At 35.7% G+C, this 16521-nt stretch overlaps 1 protein-coding gene across 4 annotated transcripts in view; it reads right to left on the bottom strand.

Moving 5' to 3' along the window:
* TANK (TRAF family member associated NFKB activator) overlaps positions 1–16521 on the bottom strand; it is a 100489-nt gene that overhangs the window by 9715 nt on the left and 74253 nt on the right. For all 4 annotated transcript variants that reach the window (XM_056110219.1, XM_056110217.1, XM_056110218.1 and 1 more), the window contains 2 exons: positions 2154–2221; positions 1417–1532 (listed from right to left, as the gene is read on the bottom strand). In XM_056110219.1, coding sequence (XP_055966194.1) covers positions 1417–1532; positions 2154–2221 — 184 coding nt within the window. The remainder of the gene's footprint in view (positions 1–1416; positions 1533–2153; positions 2222–16521) is intronic.

Genomic DNA, 16521 nt, shown 5'->3' with positions numbered 1-16521 from the left:
GTTTGCACCTATAAAACCTTGACTGGAAACTGCTGCACAACAAAACAAAAATATCTGAAGAATGAATTATTTGTAATGCAGTTAATATAAAGAAGAAGAATAATGTTAGGAAGCAATTTTTGTGAGGAAGAAATTGAGTTAAACACTCAGAGCTCTACTTGACAGATACACACTCAGATTAAGACCTATGCAATTTAAAAATGGTCAAAGTATTACGCTATTGATAATGGGAAAGGTTCTCTGTGTAACAATGAATATATCACCATTACAATGTTTTGATAAGATGCTAATGTTCAAAAAAACGCATGTTTATGAATTCTAGGTGCCACATCTTATGGTTAATATATTTAAAAAAACCATTTTTTTTACTTGAGAAGTACCTTAAATGTCTTTAGTCTATACAAGAGGTCAATTTCTCATGAAAATGATAAAAGTTAAGCTAGAAAATGAAATTCTTTCAGGAAGAGAAGCAGAAGGAAGGAGAATTAAAATATAAAGCTTGTTTCTTCATTCTGTACCTTTTCTGAAAACAAAATGGCAATAGTAAGCAAAAAGTAAATTTGCACTATAAAATGATTTTTAAATAGCTTGGATTTAAGAGCTGTAAGAAAGAGAAAGTGATCTTTAATTATAAAGGGGTGCTAGTCAGCACTGCTGCAACATCTTTCAGAGTGAAAACTGTAAATCACATCTCTTGGGAATTGTATGCAGAATATCTTGAATCACAAGGGTAAAAGAGAAGTTATTATTATAAATGATCAGTTTACCTTCCTTTTGTTTACAGAATGCTTGGTAGTCAGCTTCAAACCCTGATATTTTGCTATTCATATCATCAAAATTTAGGAAGCAAACTCCAGGAAGTCAATCTGGGGTTTGGAGGGAGGGTGGAGCTTTCACAAAACATACTGCAACACATATGTATGTATTTATATTTATACTAAATTTGTACTGTGTGCCTACAATAAAACTGGACTCATGAAATGTGAAATGGTTACTTCTTGACCCAAATTGCAAGAACCTATTGATAGTTAAAAACAAACTTAATGTTATTATTTTACTTAGTTCATATTTGGTAGTATGGCTTCAAGGCTGTTTACTAAATACAAATTAATGTTTAATAAGACTTAAAGAGTGATGGAAGACTTTGAAAGGTATATATTGTATTTATTTTGTATTTTTCCAATATTCAAATTTTCATGAAGATTATTAATTACTCAGTTCAATCTCATAGTGCCATATCATGAGAAAAAGCCAACAATTCTGTAACTTAATGAATTATAGAACTTAAATAGTACTTACACAGGATAAGTGATCGGAGGCGCAAACCACCAAACCTTAATATTTAAAAATATATTTATGACTGAAATAAATTTTCACCAGTAAAATGAGTATCACTGTACATTTAATTATCCTTACCAGTTGTGATATCTGGGATATTAAGTTTGCTTAAGTGATCTTTTTGTCCTTTTGCTAGTACGCATATTCTGTGAAATTCTTGTTTCAGATCCCAGAAAGTCTTCTCTATACCATCCCTAAAAATAAATAATTCATCATATAAGGCTATATCTTCAAATATTTTTAAAATTGTGACTACCAACCCTTTCTTATATACCACAAAACAATTACTGAAAGGATAAAGTTAAAAACAATTACTTTAAATTCCAACAAAATGCTCTCAAACATAACACTGATGTTTGAAGAGTTTTGCATGAAACAAGTGATGAAAGTTCTAATAAATAAATAGTGAAGGTAAGCATATATTTTACTCATATATAACATTAATACTGGCTGTCTCTCACATAAAAATTTCAGTTTATTGAATGACTATTGTTCTTTGTAAACATCCTAAGAGAAGAAAATGGAACATTCATAACTTTGATAAGGATTCTACTAAGATTCAGTCCTACAAACCAACATAGCTACAATTATATTGAATATCAGAGCTTTAGAGAATTCTGTGTTTAGATCCATCTTTGTTATTGAGTATGACTTATTTAAAATGTCATTTTAATATGAAGGAATCTTGAATAGTCCTCTAATTCTAAAGGCTGTTATTTTCTTCTACTCACTAACAATTTAAAATATATAAAAATATATTTCAATTACAGTTTTTATTTTTTTTAAGAGTTGGCAAAAAAAGTATATAAAACTACCTCTCATGGAATAAGGGAAAACTCCTGGGTGAAGTTTCTTTTCTAGGAGAAGCCTCTTGTCTTCTTACCTTAAAGATATAAGATGATTATCACTTTAAATTGCTTCTAAACTCAAATGAGAATGGGTTAATAGAAAACATAATGAAAAAATTGATCTTTCTTATTTACACATATATAAAATGTATACAATTTTTACTTCAAAAAGAACAATCAGGGAAAAAGAAAAATAATGGCAGAAAACTAGGGAGAGGCATGCAGTATTTCTTAAAACTCTGCAAATTACTATTTCAGACCCTTAATTCAAGGAATTTCCTCAAATTCCACTTTGACCAAAATTAGTACTCAGACTGCCTAATACCCGATAAAACCTGAAACTTTAGAGGGGAAAATCTTATACTTCTATTATTGGTCTGTACATGTAAATTCATGTTTTAATTATTATTTTTTAATTTTTGGCCTACCCAGTGGTACTGGGTGGGCACTCCTGGCTGTGCTTGAACAAATGGTGTTGGGGTTTGAAGCCAGTCCTTCTGCATGCAAAACATATGCACTAGCACACTAAACTATCTCTCAAGCTCACTTTACTATTTTTATATATTTTTATATTTTATTATTTTGTGGCTTTTTGGGGTTACATTAGGCAGTGCTCAGGAGCTGTATGTAGCTTAAGGAACCATGTGGTACCAGGGATCAAACCTGGGCTTCCACATGCAAAGCATATGCTCCACCTCTTCGGCCTGCTTTTAATTTTTTTTTTATAAATTCTTTACTGAGGATTACAGTAGTATTAGTGGAATTAAAAAAAAATTAAGCAACAAATCCTTACCATTATAAGCATTCTACAATGTAATTATAAATTTCAGCTGCTTCAACACAGTTCTTACCTTTCACTCCCACCCTGTGGTTTATTCTGGTATTACATTTATTCTGCTATTTAAATAAAATATAACAGTAAAATTTAGATTCTTTAAAAAATCTCTAATGAAAGCAAGAAAACTTTGTATAACTAGTAAAGATATAAACTGATGAATTTAAATATGTGACTTCCAATAATTGTATACTCATAAACTACAATTTGGTCAAAATCGAAATGGTCTTAAATTCAAATTCAAATCAACTCATAGACCTTTTTGATTTTATTCAATTAAGGTCAGTGTAGCAATTACTAAAATATATGACTTTTACTTCATTATAAGGCTTATCAGAGTATATTTCTGCTTAATCTTGCTTTTCAAAAGTTTCTTTCAACTTTTTTAGGAATCTTATTAAGTGAGGATTTGGTTCTAGTTTATCTTCCTTTAACTTCAAAATTTTCTCCATTTAAGTGTATTACTTCCCACTCTCAACCCTCAGTTTTTATAAATAACAAGTGGCTGCTTTACATTTCTTTAAATTTTTTTTTAATTGAATCAGGGTGATATGTTACAAAGTTGTTCATAATTGGGTTTCAGTCATATAATGTTCCAACACCAGTCCCTTCAGCAATATGTTTCCCACAACCAATATCCCCTGTTCCTCCTCCCCCCAAACCCCAGCCTCTATAGCAGGCACTTTTCTTTTCTCTCTCTCACTCTTCACATTTCTAAAATAGAGTATTACTTAGTAGTGATTAGTAAAATAAAAATATTGCACCCACACAATTGTTATTTTGCATGGTCAGATTGAGGTAAAATAATTTGTTTCTATATACTTTTGTCTGACAAGTATTTAGGTCAAGTCTTCTGGATTAAAACTGCATTATTAAGCTTTATAAAGTATTTACATCAGAAGACATTTTTGTATTCACATTTTGTTTATAAAATTGGTAGTAAGGTTCTCCTGTTGTTATGTCTAATTAGAACACTCAATGGATTTTTTTATGGATTATGAAGAATGGTAACATTTTAATTTTAGTCAACCAATGAGTATTCTCCAAGATTAAAATAATTTAATTAATTTTGATTTTTGGACTGGACCTGGCAGGGGTTACTGCACTCAGAAATTACATTTCTGTGGTCATATGGGATGCCAGGTCAGTGATATCCAAGACAAGCACCCGACATACTGTACTATCTCTTTGGCCCCAAGAATCTTTTTAAAAACTATGCTAAATCTACTTAACAAAACTAGAGAAAAAGCAATATTAAGAGTACAAAAACATCTGAGAATATGCTCAACAAATCATAAGTGATTAAACAGAATGATTTAACTCCTTAAAAATTTACTACTAGAAATTCTCAACATGGAAAAATGTAGAAATTAGGCAGGACTAAAAATTACCTTATAGTTTTAGTTTGAAAAGGAAAGTAATAAAGAACAATATCCAATTTCAAAGCACTAATTTTTGACATAAACTACAAAAAAAACCATGCTTTTTGACATTAAAGAAGTAAAAAACCTAACTGAGGAGTGGGCAATAGAAGGTGGGGGAAAAGAAGGATAAACTTTGCTTTGGGAAACTTAACAACTTCTGTGATGTTTAGACTGGATAACTGATATAGGCAGATTTACTTGGAAATGAAATCTTGCATGTACTGGCAGTAAGCAAAAGTGTGGGGTGGTTGGGGTGGGGTGGTTCCCTTACTGGGAACTTCCCTGAAGTACTTAAAGGAAGATCGTTAGCAATGCTACTATGGCTTTCACTGAATAATATGACTTCTTGCACTAACCGCATTAATAATGTTTACTGTACTAAGCAATGAACTGTATTCTCTATTATTCACACCAAGTGCATCTGTTATTATATTCCATATAAAAATTTTAGATCTCTAAGTATCTTAAGATAAGAAAACTTTTAATATGTTAATTGAAGAAAAAAACAGAAAAAAGGGAAGACATTTTGAAACAGTTTTTCTAGAATGGATGTAGGATGTTAATGCTATTTTAACAATCTGAAAAATTTTTCTGAATTTACTTTTCAAAGGATTTAGGTTTAGTAAGGTCAATGAAAGGTCAACTGTAACACTTTCCCCCCCTAAAACTCAAACTCTATTTTCAAAGCTAAAGTATCTTAATGAAGACCTCTGAGTTTGATGAGCTTCCCAGCAAGTAAGTAAACATTAGAAGAGGAAACTTCTATTTTTTTTTTCTTTCTCAAACAGGATCCAAGAGGATCCCATGTACGAAGTTGAAGTTACTCTAACTTCAAATAAGAAAGCAAGGGAACTTTGAACATTTATTTTAGATTTTAAACGCTAAATCATTCAACAAATGAGTTTATTTTGAGATACTAAAACTTAAAATACTTAACATTATAAACGGTTCCAAGTACTAGTTTGGAAATGCCGAACTTGTGGAATGAATACTGAAATAAGAGTTTTACACGTCGTACGTTTCATTTACACTTCCATTATGGCACTCAGTAAGTCATTCAACTAAATCATTAAGATAAACCCATTTCAAACAGTTGGAAGATGTTGTGAAATGATTCCTTAAATTTTTCCTTATGTGAGTTGGGAGCACTTTAATTTAGTATAATTCAATTCAAGATTTTCATATATAAATATTGTAAAAAAAAGATCACGTACAAGTGTTTTTGAAAATGAAATATTTAAGAAGAAAAACAAAAATGTAACCAGTATTTTATTAGTCCCAAATCAAGTTTGTTGTTAATGCAAAAATAATGGAAAATGTTTTATGTTGAGAGTCCAGGATCTGTCAGATATCAAGAACTCAAAGAAAGAAATGTGTATTTTCCTTAGCACCCGCCTTTTTGTTGAAGTGGTATAACTTTTTAGTATCTGATACTAAAAGTTGAAGCATTTTATCATTTTAAAACAGAAATGTACTTTCAACACTCAATTCTTATCCAAAGTGATCATTTCTATTATTGTCATACAGGGCCTTTCTTTATCATTAACTGCCATTTGCCCCTCACACACTTGTGACAAGTTTCCAACCACTGATCAGTCCTCCTAGGCCCCATTTTCCTAGCTTTGGCTACTATTTTTATACTACTTTTTTATACCCCACAAATAAGTGCAGTCATTCTATATCTGTCTCTCTCCTTCTGACTCACTTCATTCAGCATGTCCATGTCCATCCATTTATAGGCAAATTTCATGACTTCATCTTTCCTAACAGCTGCATAGTATCCCATTGTGTTAGATGTATGTACAATGTAAGGGATATACATGATAATCTTTCAGTATCTGTAATGCAAACTTTAATACCCAAAAGGCTCGGAGGGGAGAGGAGGGAGAGGGAAAAGAAGAAGGGGGAGAGAAAGAGGGAGAAGGAAAGTGTAGGACGTGGGAAGGAAACTGGGAACACCAGTGGTGGGAAATGCACACTGGTGAAGGGACAGGTGTTGGACAATTGTTGAAACCCAGTAATGAACAACTTTGTTAATTGTGATCTCACTGTGACTGAAAAAAAAAAAAAGAAATAAAAAAAATAGAAATGTGTCACAGTAACCAAGACATGGATTCATTTTGTGTATTCATCAATGGATGAATAAAGAAAATATGATTCACAGCAAACACATAATGAACTATTGATATATATAAAACATACAGAATATTTTCCCTTTTATTTTATTCATTTTATTATCACTTATTATTGTTTAGGAAGTTATAATAGTATTGAAATTCATGGCATTGATATACAAAGTTACTAATCCCCAACCCCACCTCAGAACCCCCACAGTAACTCTGGTCTTCTCTTCCTTCCCCAGCCTTTCAGTCTTTGCTTAACTGGTTTCATAGAGAAATATCTTAACCAAAGAGAAAAAGTAACTAGGGGGATGTGGCTCAAAGGGCTGGAATGGATGTTTTGCAGGTGTAGATCCCAGGTTTAACATCTGATACAGGATGGTTCCCTAGGCCCAAGCACTTCTGGGTATGACCCAAACACCAACCCCTCCTCCCCAAGTCTAGGTGAAGTAAAATACACATATATTGGATTAATTATGGTAATAACTACAAATATATACTAAATCATAATGCTGTACATACTAAGTATACACAATTTTTATCAATTTAACATCCATAAAGGTGGGGAGGGAAACGTAATAAAAATTTTAAGCTCAGGATAACTCCAGGTCAAACCAGGGTGGCTGCATGAAAGACAAGTGCCCTACCCACTACACTATCTTTCCAGATGCAGAAAGTTAATTTTTAAGTGGTTCAGGCAACTGAATGAAACCAGCAATTGATTTCATTTCTATATGATGCTTAATTGAATTAGTCATTTAGAAGAGAAGTGAGCTCTCTTTTACTCTTATGTGGAACAATGTAACTAAGAAATAATCGAAGATAATATAGGGTCAATAAAAGAAAATAAACTGTGGAAAAGTCATTAATACTTGCTTGGTAAAAGGAAAAAAGGAGTAGAAAAAATAAAACGGAGAATTCAGTTATCTCATTTAGATTTTTGTTAACTACAAATTCAACTTTAAAGGAGATATTTAGGCTACCAAATATTTTCTTATAATTTTTAGATTTAGAGAGACAAAGATGTTATGGCGAATTCAAACACTGAATATGGATGAATTATAAAATGAGAAGTGATGATTATAAAAATATTAAGGTAAAAAATAGATACAGAAAAAATTACAGGAGATATCTGAGGGATAAGGAGCAAGAACAAGGGGTAGAACATAGACCAAGTATGTTTCAGACTCTGAGTTTGATTCCTAGTACTTTGGGTGTGGTGCCTAAAAGAAAACAAAACTAATATTTAATAAGGAAATTCATAGGAGCTAGAGGTATACTATGGTGGATAGGGCGCTTGCTTTGCACACGGCTGACTCGGGTTTAATCTGTGACACCCTAAGTGGTCCCCTGAGCCCCACCAGGAGTGATTCCTGAGCACAGAGTAAGGAATAAACCCTCAGCACTACCCCTACAGAAAAATTACTAAAACAAGAACAAAAAGACATAAAAGAACTATTAAAAAGTTCTAAATGTAAATTAAGAAACAGGAAATTATAAATATAAAAATACAATGAATTGTAGATATATGTATTTATGGCCATGTTTCAGTCACCTTCATTATATTCATAAAAATCTAGCAAAGAGCAACGCGAATTTTAGAAACCTTGTCTGTTCTGCATAATACAGTAGCTATACAAACCTACTGCTAGTGTGGGAACAATTCTAGGGTAAAAAGGGATTCATACCAGAGTCTGAAGGAAGTGGCAAGCGAATAAGAAATAACTATCCCAATTACTTCCAAGTTCCTTAATATAATCCCCTCCCCCCAATCTCTATCAAGTAAATAGTACAGCAAGTTATTTTTGTTATTTACTCTTTTTTTTTGAGGCTGACTCCTGGCTCTGTGCTCAGGAATCATTCCTGTGAGGCTCAGGGGACTCTATGAGGTGCTCGGGATAGAACCCATGGTACCTTTGTGCGAAGCTAGGGCCCTATCCGCTAGTATTACCTCTCCAGCCCCTGTTGTCTGCATTTGGGGGGCCTTAATGATGCTTGGGGACTACTGCCACATGCTTAGGAGATTATGCAGTGTTGGAGACTGAACCTGAGTCTCCTACATGCAAATCATGTGCTTGAATCCTTTGGGCAATATTCTCATCCCCTAAAATCTCTTATTTTTTTAAAAAAAGGTAAACTTTACTAGTCTTGCCAAAATCAGTATAATTTCAATCAAGTTACTTTTAAGCAGAATGAGAGTATTAGTTTGTTACTGTGTTCTCTGAGTCATTTACTTTATAACAGATACTTTCTGCACATAACTTTTTAAATTTTTTTGACAGGAAGAAATATCTAATTGTGGGGGTACTTTGTTGTGAACAATAGAAAATGAGTTAACTTTAATGATTTAAAAAGTAAGGTGTCTCATAGTAACCTCACCAGTTCTCTAAATGTTACATTTAAAATGAACTGTTCTGTGGGTGTGGGATGTGACAACTGATCAAGCACATATATGTCTTGCATGTGTAAGGCCCTGGGTTTGACCCTGCCACCCTTAGCACTGTGGTCCTGTTGGAAGTGTGGCTTCCACAAAAGTAACAATAACAAAATTGATTTGTAAAAATATTTTCTATCAGTCACAAGCTTTGTGTTACAGCATCACCATCATTAACAAAATACCTTTATTGAAACCTACTAAGCAAATTCCATACACCTTGTATTTAACTTAGTCTGTTCTACTAAATTAGGCATTTGGAAAAATTAAATAATTTGCCTATATTTATAGGCAAATTGAACCCAACACCTGAACCCAATCTGAACTCGTCCTTCTACCCCAGGCCCTTAATAATAGTAGAAAGGTAAGTGGTACCTTAGAGCATGATGAAGTAGATATAAAATGTCAGCATTTTACACACTATACCAAAGTGAACTAATGCCCCCACAAATGCAAACAACAGGGACTTGAGAGATAATACTAGCGGATAGGGCCCTAGCTTCGCACAAAGCTAACATGGGAAAGATGTGAAAATTTTGTCACACAACAAATGTACTTCTCATTGACAAGTTTTAATCTTTTTTTTTTTTTGCTTTCTGGGTCACACCCAGCAATGCTCAGGGGGTTACTCCTGGCTCATGCACTCAGGAATTGCTCCTGGCGGTGCTCCGGGGACCATAGGGATGCTGGGAATCGAACCTGTGTCGGCCATGTTGGCTGCGTGCAAGGCAAACGCCCTACCCGCTGTGCTATTGCTCCAGCCCCACAAGTTTTAATCTTTATTCCAAATTTTAATCTTTAAATATTATTTGAGAAAAACTTTTTCTATGTTAAAAAATGATCATATAGAAATTTATATCTCCCAAATAACCCAAATTCTTCCAAATGAAACCACTTGTGGATAGACACAATTTCATAAGAATTTGGTAACTAAATTTTCATTTTAAATGTTTCTCAAACTTATTGATGCATGTTAAATATGACAAAGCGTGACAATGGAATTTACAGGTATTTCTCAAAAACTCCAGCCCCATCTCCCTAACAGAAGATGGACACAGTTACAGCAGCAGATTTAAAATCCTTGTTTAATAACTTTAATACCTGGGTCATTGTAGGGTTTTCCCCTTCCTTCTTCCCTTTTTGGTTTCTGGGTCACACCTGGTGATGCTTACTTCTGGCTCTGAGCTCAGGGATCACTCCTGGCAGGGCTTGAGGGACCATATAGGGGACCCAGGATCAAACTCAGGTGGACCGTGTGCAAGGCAGATGCGCTACCCAGTGTACTATCTTACTGGCCCAAATCTGTTCTTTTGAAACTGATTTTAGTAGTTTTCCATATGTTGGAGTAGTTTTGGACTATACATGCCCCAAAACCTGAGTATTAACTCCTGGTAGGGCTGTGGAGTGGGCTGGTGCTGAGGACTGAACCCAGGTAAGCTGCATGAAGGCCGCTGGACTATCTCTCTGGCCCCTCATTCTTTAAGTCTTGAAATGCAAACTTCTTTTGTTTTCCCCACTAGCATGCATGGGATTAAGAAATAGCAGACTTAAACTGAGTTTGAAAAAAACCTCGGGGCTCACTCTCCTCTGGGACCAAATTCCTTTATATTTTGATGACATAGTTATTCTGGATTCACTTTTCTTTCTACTTTTTCAAGGTCAGAGTAATTTGTGGGGATCTGAGAGATAGCTCAAAAAGCTGCAGCACATGTATTGCAAGCAGAAGGGCTGAATTCTACCATTGCACCTGTATGGTCCTCCAAGAATTGTCAGGGTGTGGGCCTCACCTCAAAGCCTTCACCAAATGATCTGTGGGCTTTCTAGTAATTGTTTTTGTAAGCAGATGAGTGAGGGAATTGGGTCCATATCCTTCGGTGCTATACCTGGCTCTACACCTGGCACTGTGCTTGGGAATCACACCTGACAGTGCTCAGGGGGCCTTGTAGTACCTGGGATCAAACCAGGGTTGGTTTTTCCCAAGGCAAAGGAGCATCTTAACCACTGTACTATCTCTCTGGTTCATGAGTACTTTTTCTCTACAAGAAAAGCTAAGCCCGCAAAGTCAGATTTTGCTTTGTCTTTCTCTCTACATACTGAGATCCCACAATTTTCCAAAAAGTTCACTTTCTGTTTAAGGCTTATTTGCTAAAAATTATTTTCACAGTAACTTCTCTTAGAAATTTTCCACGCCTCTTCTATTATTTCCTTGCTGATACTGTTGTGATGACTGGGAGTTGCTAGGATACTTGTTTGTGATGCTCCTCTGGTATTATATAACAGTCTCTAGATGTGGTGCTTACACTCCAGCTGCAGTGCTCACTAGAATGGCTGTCATGCTCACACACAGGCCTGCTGAGTGTTGCATGCTTTAGTTGTGTGGTGCTCATACACATGCTGTGGTGAGGCCAGAAATTATCACAAATCTACTGCAAATGACAGCAGAACTGCCAGTTCAAACAGTAAAGCAACTAGGATCAGGCTCAGTGATGTTGGCCCACTGTCTGAAGTCATGGCTTCACGCTTCAAAGGAACATGCACCTTAGTTACTGAACTATATGCTATTCCTTGAAACGTTTTATAGTTACAAGTATAATACCACATTTAGAGTTTCTTAAATTTTGGTCTTTTCATTAGTCCCACTTTTTCCTAGAACATAAACTTGGGTATTCTCTAAAGTTCAGACATGGGTCAACTATTCTCTCATTACATCTTTCTTAGCATTCATTTGCATGTCCTTTATTGAGCATTAATTTCCTAAAGTCTATATCTGTAGGTCCATCCTCTTTCATGATAAAACAACAAACAACACACTGTCCTCCCGCTGTTCATCGATTTGCTCGAGCGGGCCCAGTAACGTCTCCATCGTGAGACTTCTTGTTGCTATGTTTGGCATATTGAATACTCTCGGTAGCTTGCCAGGCTCTCCAAGAGGGGCGGAGGAATCGAACCCGGCTCGGCCGGGCTGGCTGCGCACAAGGCAAGCGCCCTACCACTGTGCTATCACTCCAGCCCTAGCCACTCTCAATCTTCTTTTGATCCTAAACATTTTACTTGTTCTGCTGTTTATGATTCTAAGTCTTAAAATTAAAAGATATCATTTTTTATCAAATCTTTTTTTCACATCTCTACTCTTCATTTTTTATTTAAAAATATTTATTTTTTAAAATTTATGTAATACATCACTGTCACTGTCCTCTCGTTGTTCATCGATTTTGCTCGAGTGGGCCCAGTAACATTGTGAGACTTGTTACTGTGTTTAGCATATCGAATACGTCACAGGTCACTTGCCAGGCTTTGCCATGTGGGTATGTAATACATAGATAAAATATATTGAATATGGAGTGATAGCAAGCGGGTAGGTGTTTGCCTTGCATGCGGCTGATTTCGATTCCTCTGTTCATCTAGGAGAGCCCGGGGTTACTCCTGGCTCTGTACTCAGGAAATACTCCTGGCGGAGCTCAGAGGACCATATGGGATGCTGGGAATCGAACCTGGGTTTGTTGCATGCAAGCTAAATGCCTTACCCACTGTGCTATTTGCTCCAGCCGCAGGGCTATCAACTTCTAATTCTGCCAAATAATAACTTAGAAAAACAAATACCAAGAATTTAGATTTTGTTTTTTCTTATCCGGGGGCCATTTTCCACTATGCTTTGCCTGTTGCTGCAGGCCTGATGGGTTTGGATGCTCAGGGGGCACCACTGGTGGTGCTACTCCATGGCGTTCAAGGACTATTTGGTGCTGGGAATCTAACTGAGTAACTCAAAGATGCTAGACATGTGTTCTACCACTTAAGCAATTTCCGCATCCCCTAAAGTCAGCTTTAAAAAAAATCATCACTGTTCTCAAAACTAGAATAAAAAACCTAGAAACTGGCATGGACACTGAAGTATGAAGAAGGAAAGCAAAAGTTATGCAATCACTTGGCTATCCAGCAGCAATATATTCTAGATGATACTGTTATGAGATGCAGAAGGAAACATGTATTCTTAATGTTAATAATAAAGAGCAATTAGCAGAAATAACAGAGGAGTTTCACTAATAAAAATTAAAAAAAATAAATAAAAGAAGAAATAAATCTATAATCACATACACACAAAAAAGAGATAGTACATGAGTTAAGGCAGGAATTAAGGCACTGGACTTGAATGCTGCTGACCCCCATTTGTACACGGCACAGAATGGACTCCCGAACACAGGTGGATGCATCACAAAGCTAGAGGTAGCTCTTGAGCACCCTCAGATGTGGCCCAATTCCACTTGCCCCCTGAAGAACAGAGAATGAGTGGCAATAGATATAGAGCAGTAACAGACCACTTGTTTTACTTTATGTGACACCCTGGCTTCAATCCTCAGCCCTACAAAACAAAAAACTAGATAATAATCAGGTGGTGTAATTACTTAGAAGAAAATGGAGCTGGAAAACAAATATCACAGTTAGTGATAAACATAATGGGAGATAAAAACCAAAAGGTATTCATTCAAGAATTATCTGGTTATATTCACAGATTAACGACTTACAGAATGCCTGTGAACTATTATACCTTTATTAGGATTGCAAGTTTGGGGGGGAAGAGAGAGAGAGAGAGAGAAAGAGAGAGAGAGAGAGAGAGAGAGAGAGAGAGAGAGAGAGAGAGAGAGAGTGCACGTGTGCAAAACATTAAATGTAGGAAATAGTCTTTCAGAGAAATAAAACAAAAAGATTCTGGGGATTTTTAAATAACAAGAAAAATATTTCTGGGAAAATGTTAGCTTTTATAACATGAGCAGCCTGTCTAAGTAGAAAAGAGGAGTTCATAAAGCCTGACACATTAAGTACAAATAAAAATTTAGGTAAGTTCTCACCTTTTCTTCCCTACCAAATTTTAGCAATACCTTTAAAAGAACTACAAATCCGGTTAAGAGTTATTAAAATATAGTACTGGGGAAAGTACTAGCTAGGAACTTAGATGAAGCTAAGTGGATTTCTTAATGATTTCAGCTCTTAAAATCTTATTTCAGGATTATTACATTCTTACATCTTTAAAAATGATCATAGATGCTGGGGTGATAGTACAGCTGGTATGACACTTGTCTTGCATGTGGCAGACCTGGTTTTAATCCCTGCATCTCGTATGGTCCCCAGAGCTTGCCAGCACTTAGTATGTCTAAAAAAAAAAAATGATCAAAAGTACATACTATGCTGCAATTCACAGGTATTGGGTTCTGTGGAACACCTCAGGAAATGCATCAGACACCACTAAACTGTTTCTTTTTTGTAGTGCCAGGGAGAAAATCCAGGACTTAATACCCACAAGGTAAGAGAAGTGCTCTACTCCTGAGCTCCAGACATGACCTTTTCTACTGTCATTAATAGATTGAGCCAAAAGTCGGACTTCATCCTAACTTAATATAGTAGGTACTGATAAGTAACCTGGGGTCATTTACAGCCATCATGATTGATAATGTCAGAATAAAATTACCTATTAAATGTAAAAAGGATTGATAAAGCCAACAATATGACCCCTGTGTGTGGAATAAAAGTTACTGAGAAGATGCTTAAATATTCTTAGAGTATGACATTTTTTTTTCCTCAGTAGGCAGAAAGTAACTTTCTGAGAAAAATACAATAAAATTTTTCTAACAGAAATTCTATTTCAGCAAAACAAGTGACTTTTGGGGACCCGGAGATTCTTTCAAAGGATCAGTGGTTGTGAATGTGAATCTCCACGGGGTCCTGTATGTCCATGCACATTTCCACTGTGCAAGTCCAGAATGCAAGGTGCTGACTGCCTGTTACCTAGTATATTCCTCAGAGTTGTTTGCACAGGGCAAACTTTAAGGATGAAGTATAGTTCTCTTAAGTTTAATTAAATCTTAGGAGGTAACTCGTAACAGTGCTCAGGGGACACTGAGATGCCTGATGATCAAACTTGGGTCTTCCACAAGCAACATGTGTGCTCAGCTTGTTGAGTTATCTATACAGCCCTAAAGTTCTTCTTAATTTTAACTGCGGTAATATGGTTACCAGAGTGTTAGCATTTATGCTTTTATTGTAAAAAGGTTACTGTAACTCCATTACCACTGAAGTGTCAAAGGCCCTTCACCATAGTTCTTCAACTTTTCTTTTTAGGATGGATGGATCTTTATTTTCAACAGGTTTTTGGTGAACTTTCTAGTGGAGAAGGAACAGGAAAATCAACCTCTAGTCATAAGCAGCTGCTCTACTCAGGACAGAGGTATGTACTTCCTCTGCTTTCTTAGCTTACCTCACTGCTTTTTGATGACATTTAGGCAATCTATTGTTTCCAGCAGAGGCAGGCACTCAACAAAATCATATTCGACCTGGCACTCTTTCTCTGCTCAAACACTACCAATTCCCAGTGCATATTCTATTCATTCTTTTCCAAAAGCATGGTAATTCACTGACTTGTGATCTTGTGAGGTTTCTCAGCTCTTTAAAGTATGTTAGGATCCAGCCTTTTTTCCCAGTTTAAGAAGGGCATGGTATTCTGCCATGATGCCTTTTTCTCAGATGAACTGTCTTTCTTTAATATAAACCATTGCATGTGTAGGAATACATCTGGGTTTGCTGTGTTATGTCCCAGGTAGGATCAATACAAATACAATGCTTTTGCCATTGCTGGGACTAAGCACTTTTTTGTTTGTTATCCAGTAGTTTCGTGTCTTTTTCCCACATCCATGAGATGGTAACTAGCTAACTTAAGAGCTTAATCAAACGTTGCTCCTGACACTCAGAAAGTCAACTACTGTCATGATACTATTAGGTATTATTTCCATTTTTTCTCTCGCTGTGTTGGCATTTATACTTACAGTGCAAAAGCCTTGGTGACTAAAATTACTGGCACCAAGTATGACTAAGACTATTCAATGCCACTTACTAAATGAAAAAGCCAATTTCACCTAAAAATGTCCTTGATAATGCAGTAAAACAACTATTGAATTTTATTTATTTACTTATTTTGCTTTTTGGGTCACACCCAGCGATGCACAGGGGTTACTCCTGGCTCTGCACACAGGAATCACCCCTGGCGGCGCTCAGGGGACCATATGGGATGCTGGAAATTGAACCCTGGTTGGCCATGTGCAAGGCAAACACCCTACCCGCTGTGCTATTGCTCCAGCCCCAATTATTAAATTTTCTTTATTTAAAAATTTTTTTAATCAATTTTTTTCTATTTATTGAATCACTGTGGGGAAAGTTACAAAGCTTTCAGGTTTAAGTCTCGGTCATGCAATCATCAAACACATTTCCCTTCACCAGTACTTATTTTTCACCACAAGAGCCCTAACATACCCCTCTCCCAATGCCTGTGAGGCAGATGATTTCTAATTAACACTCTATCTACTTTGATGAGATTTATTGTTACGACAAAAGATGCACCATTATTATTTAGAGTTTAAACCCCAAAATCAGACCTGCTAAAAAGGCATTGTGAAATAATTTGTTTTCTACAACTGATTACAAGAACCAAATGATGCTGCAAGGTCACGCGATTTTGGATTTCTGATATTTTACTTAT

Source organism: Sorex fumeus, unplaced genomic scaffold (assembly GCF_029834395.1).
Source record: "Sorex fumeus unplaced genomic scaffold, SorFum_2.1 ptg000009l, whole genome shotgun sequence".
NCBI classification, from domain to species: domain Eukaryota; kingdom Metazoa; phylum Chordata; class Mammalia; order Eulipotyphla; family Soricidae; genus Sorex; species Sorex fumeus.
The sequence above is the reverse complement of the archived record's forward strand: the minus strand, read 5'-3'. Positions and strand labels throughout refer to the sequence as shown.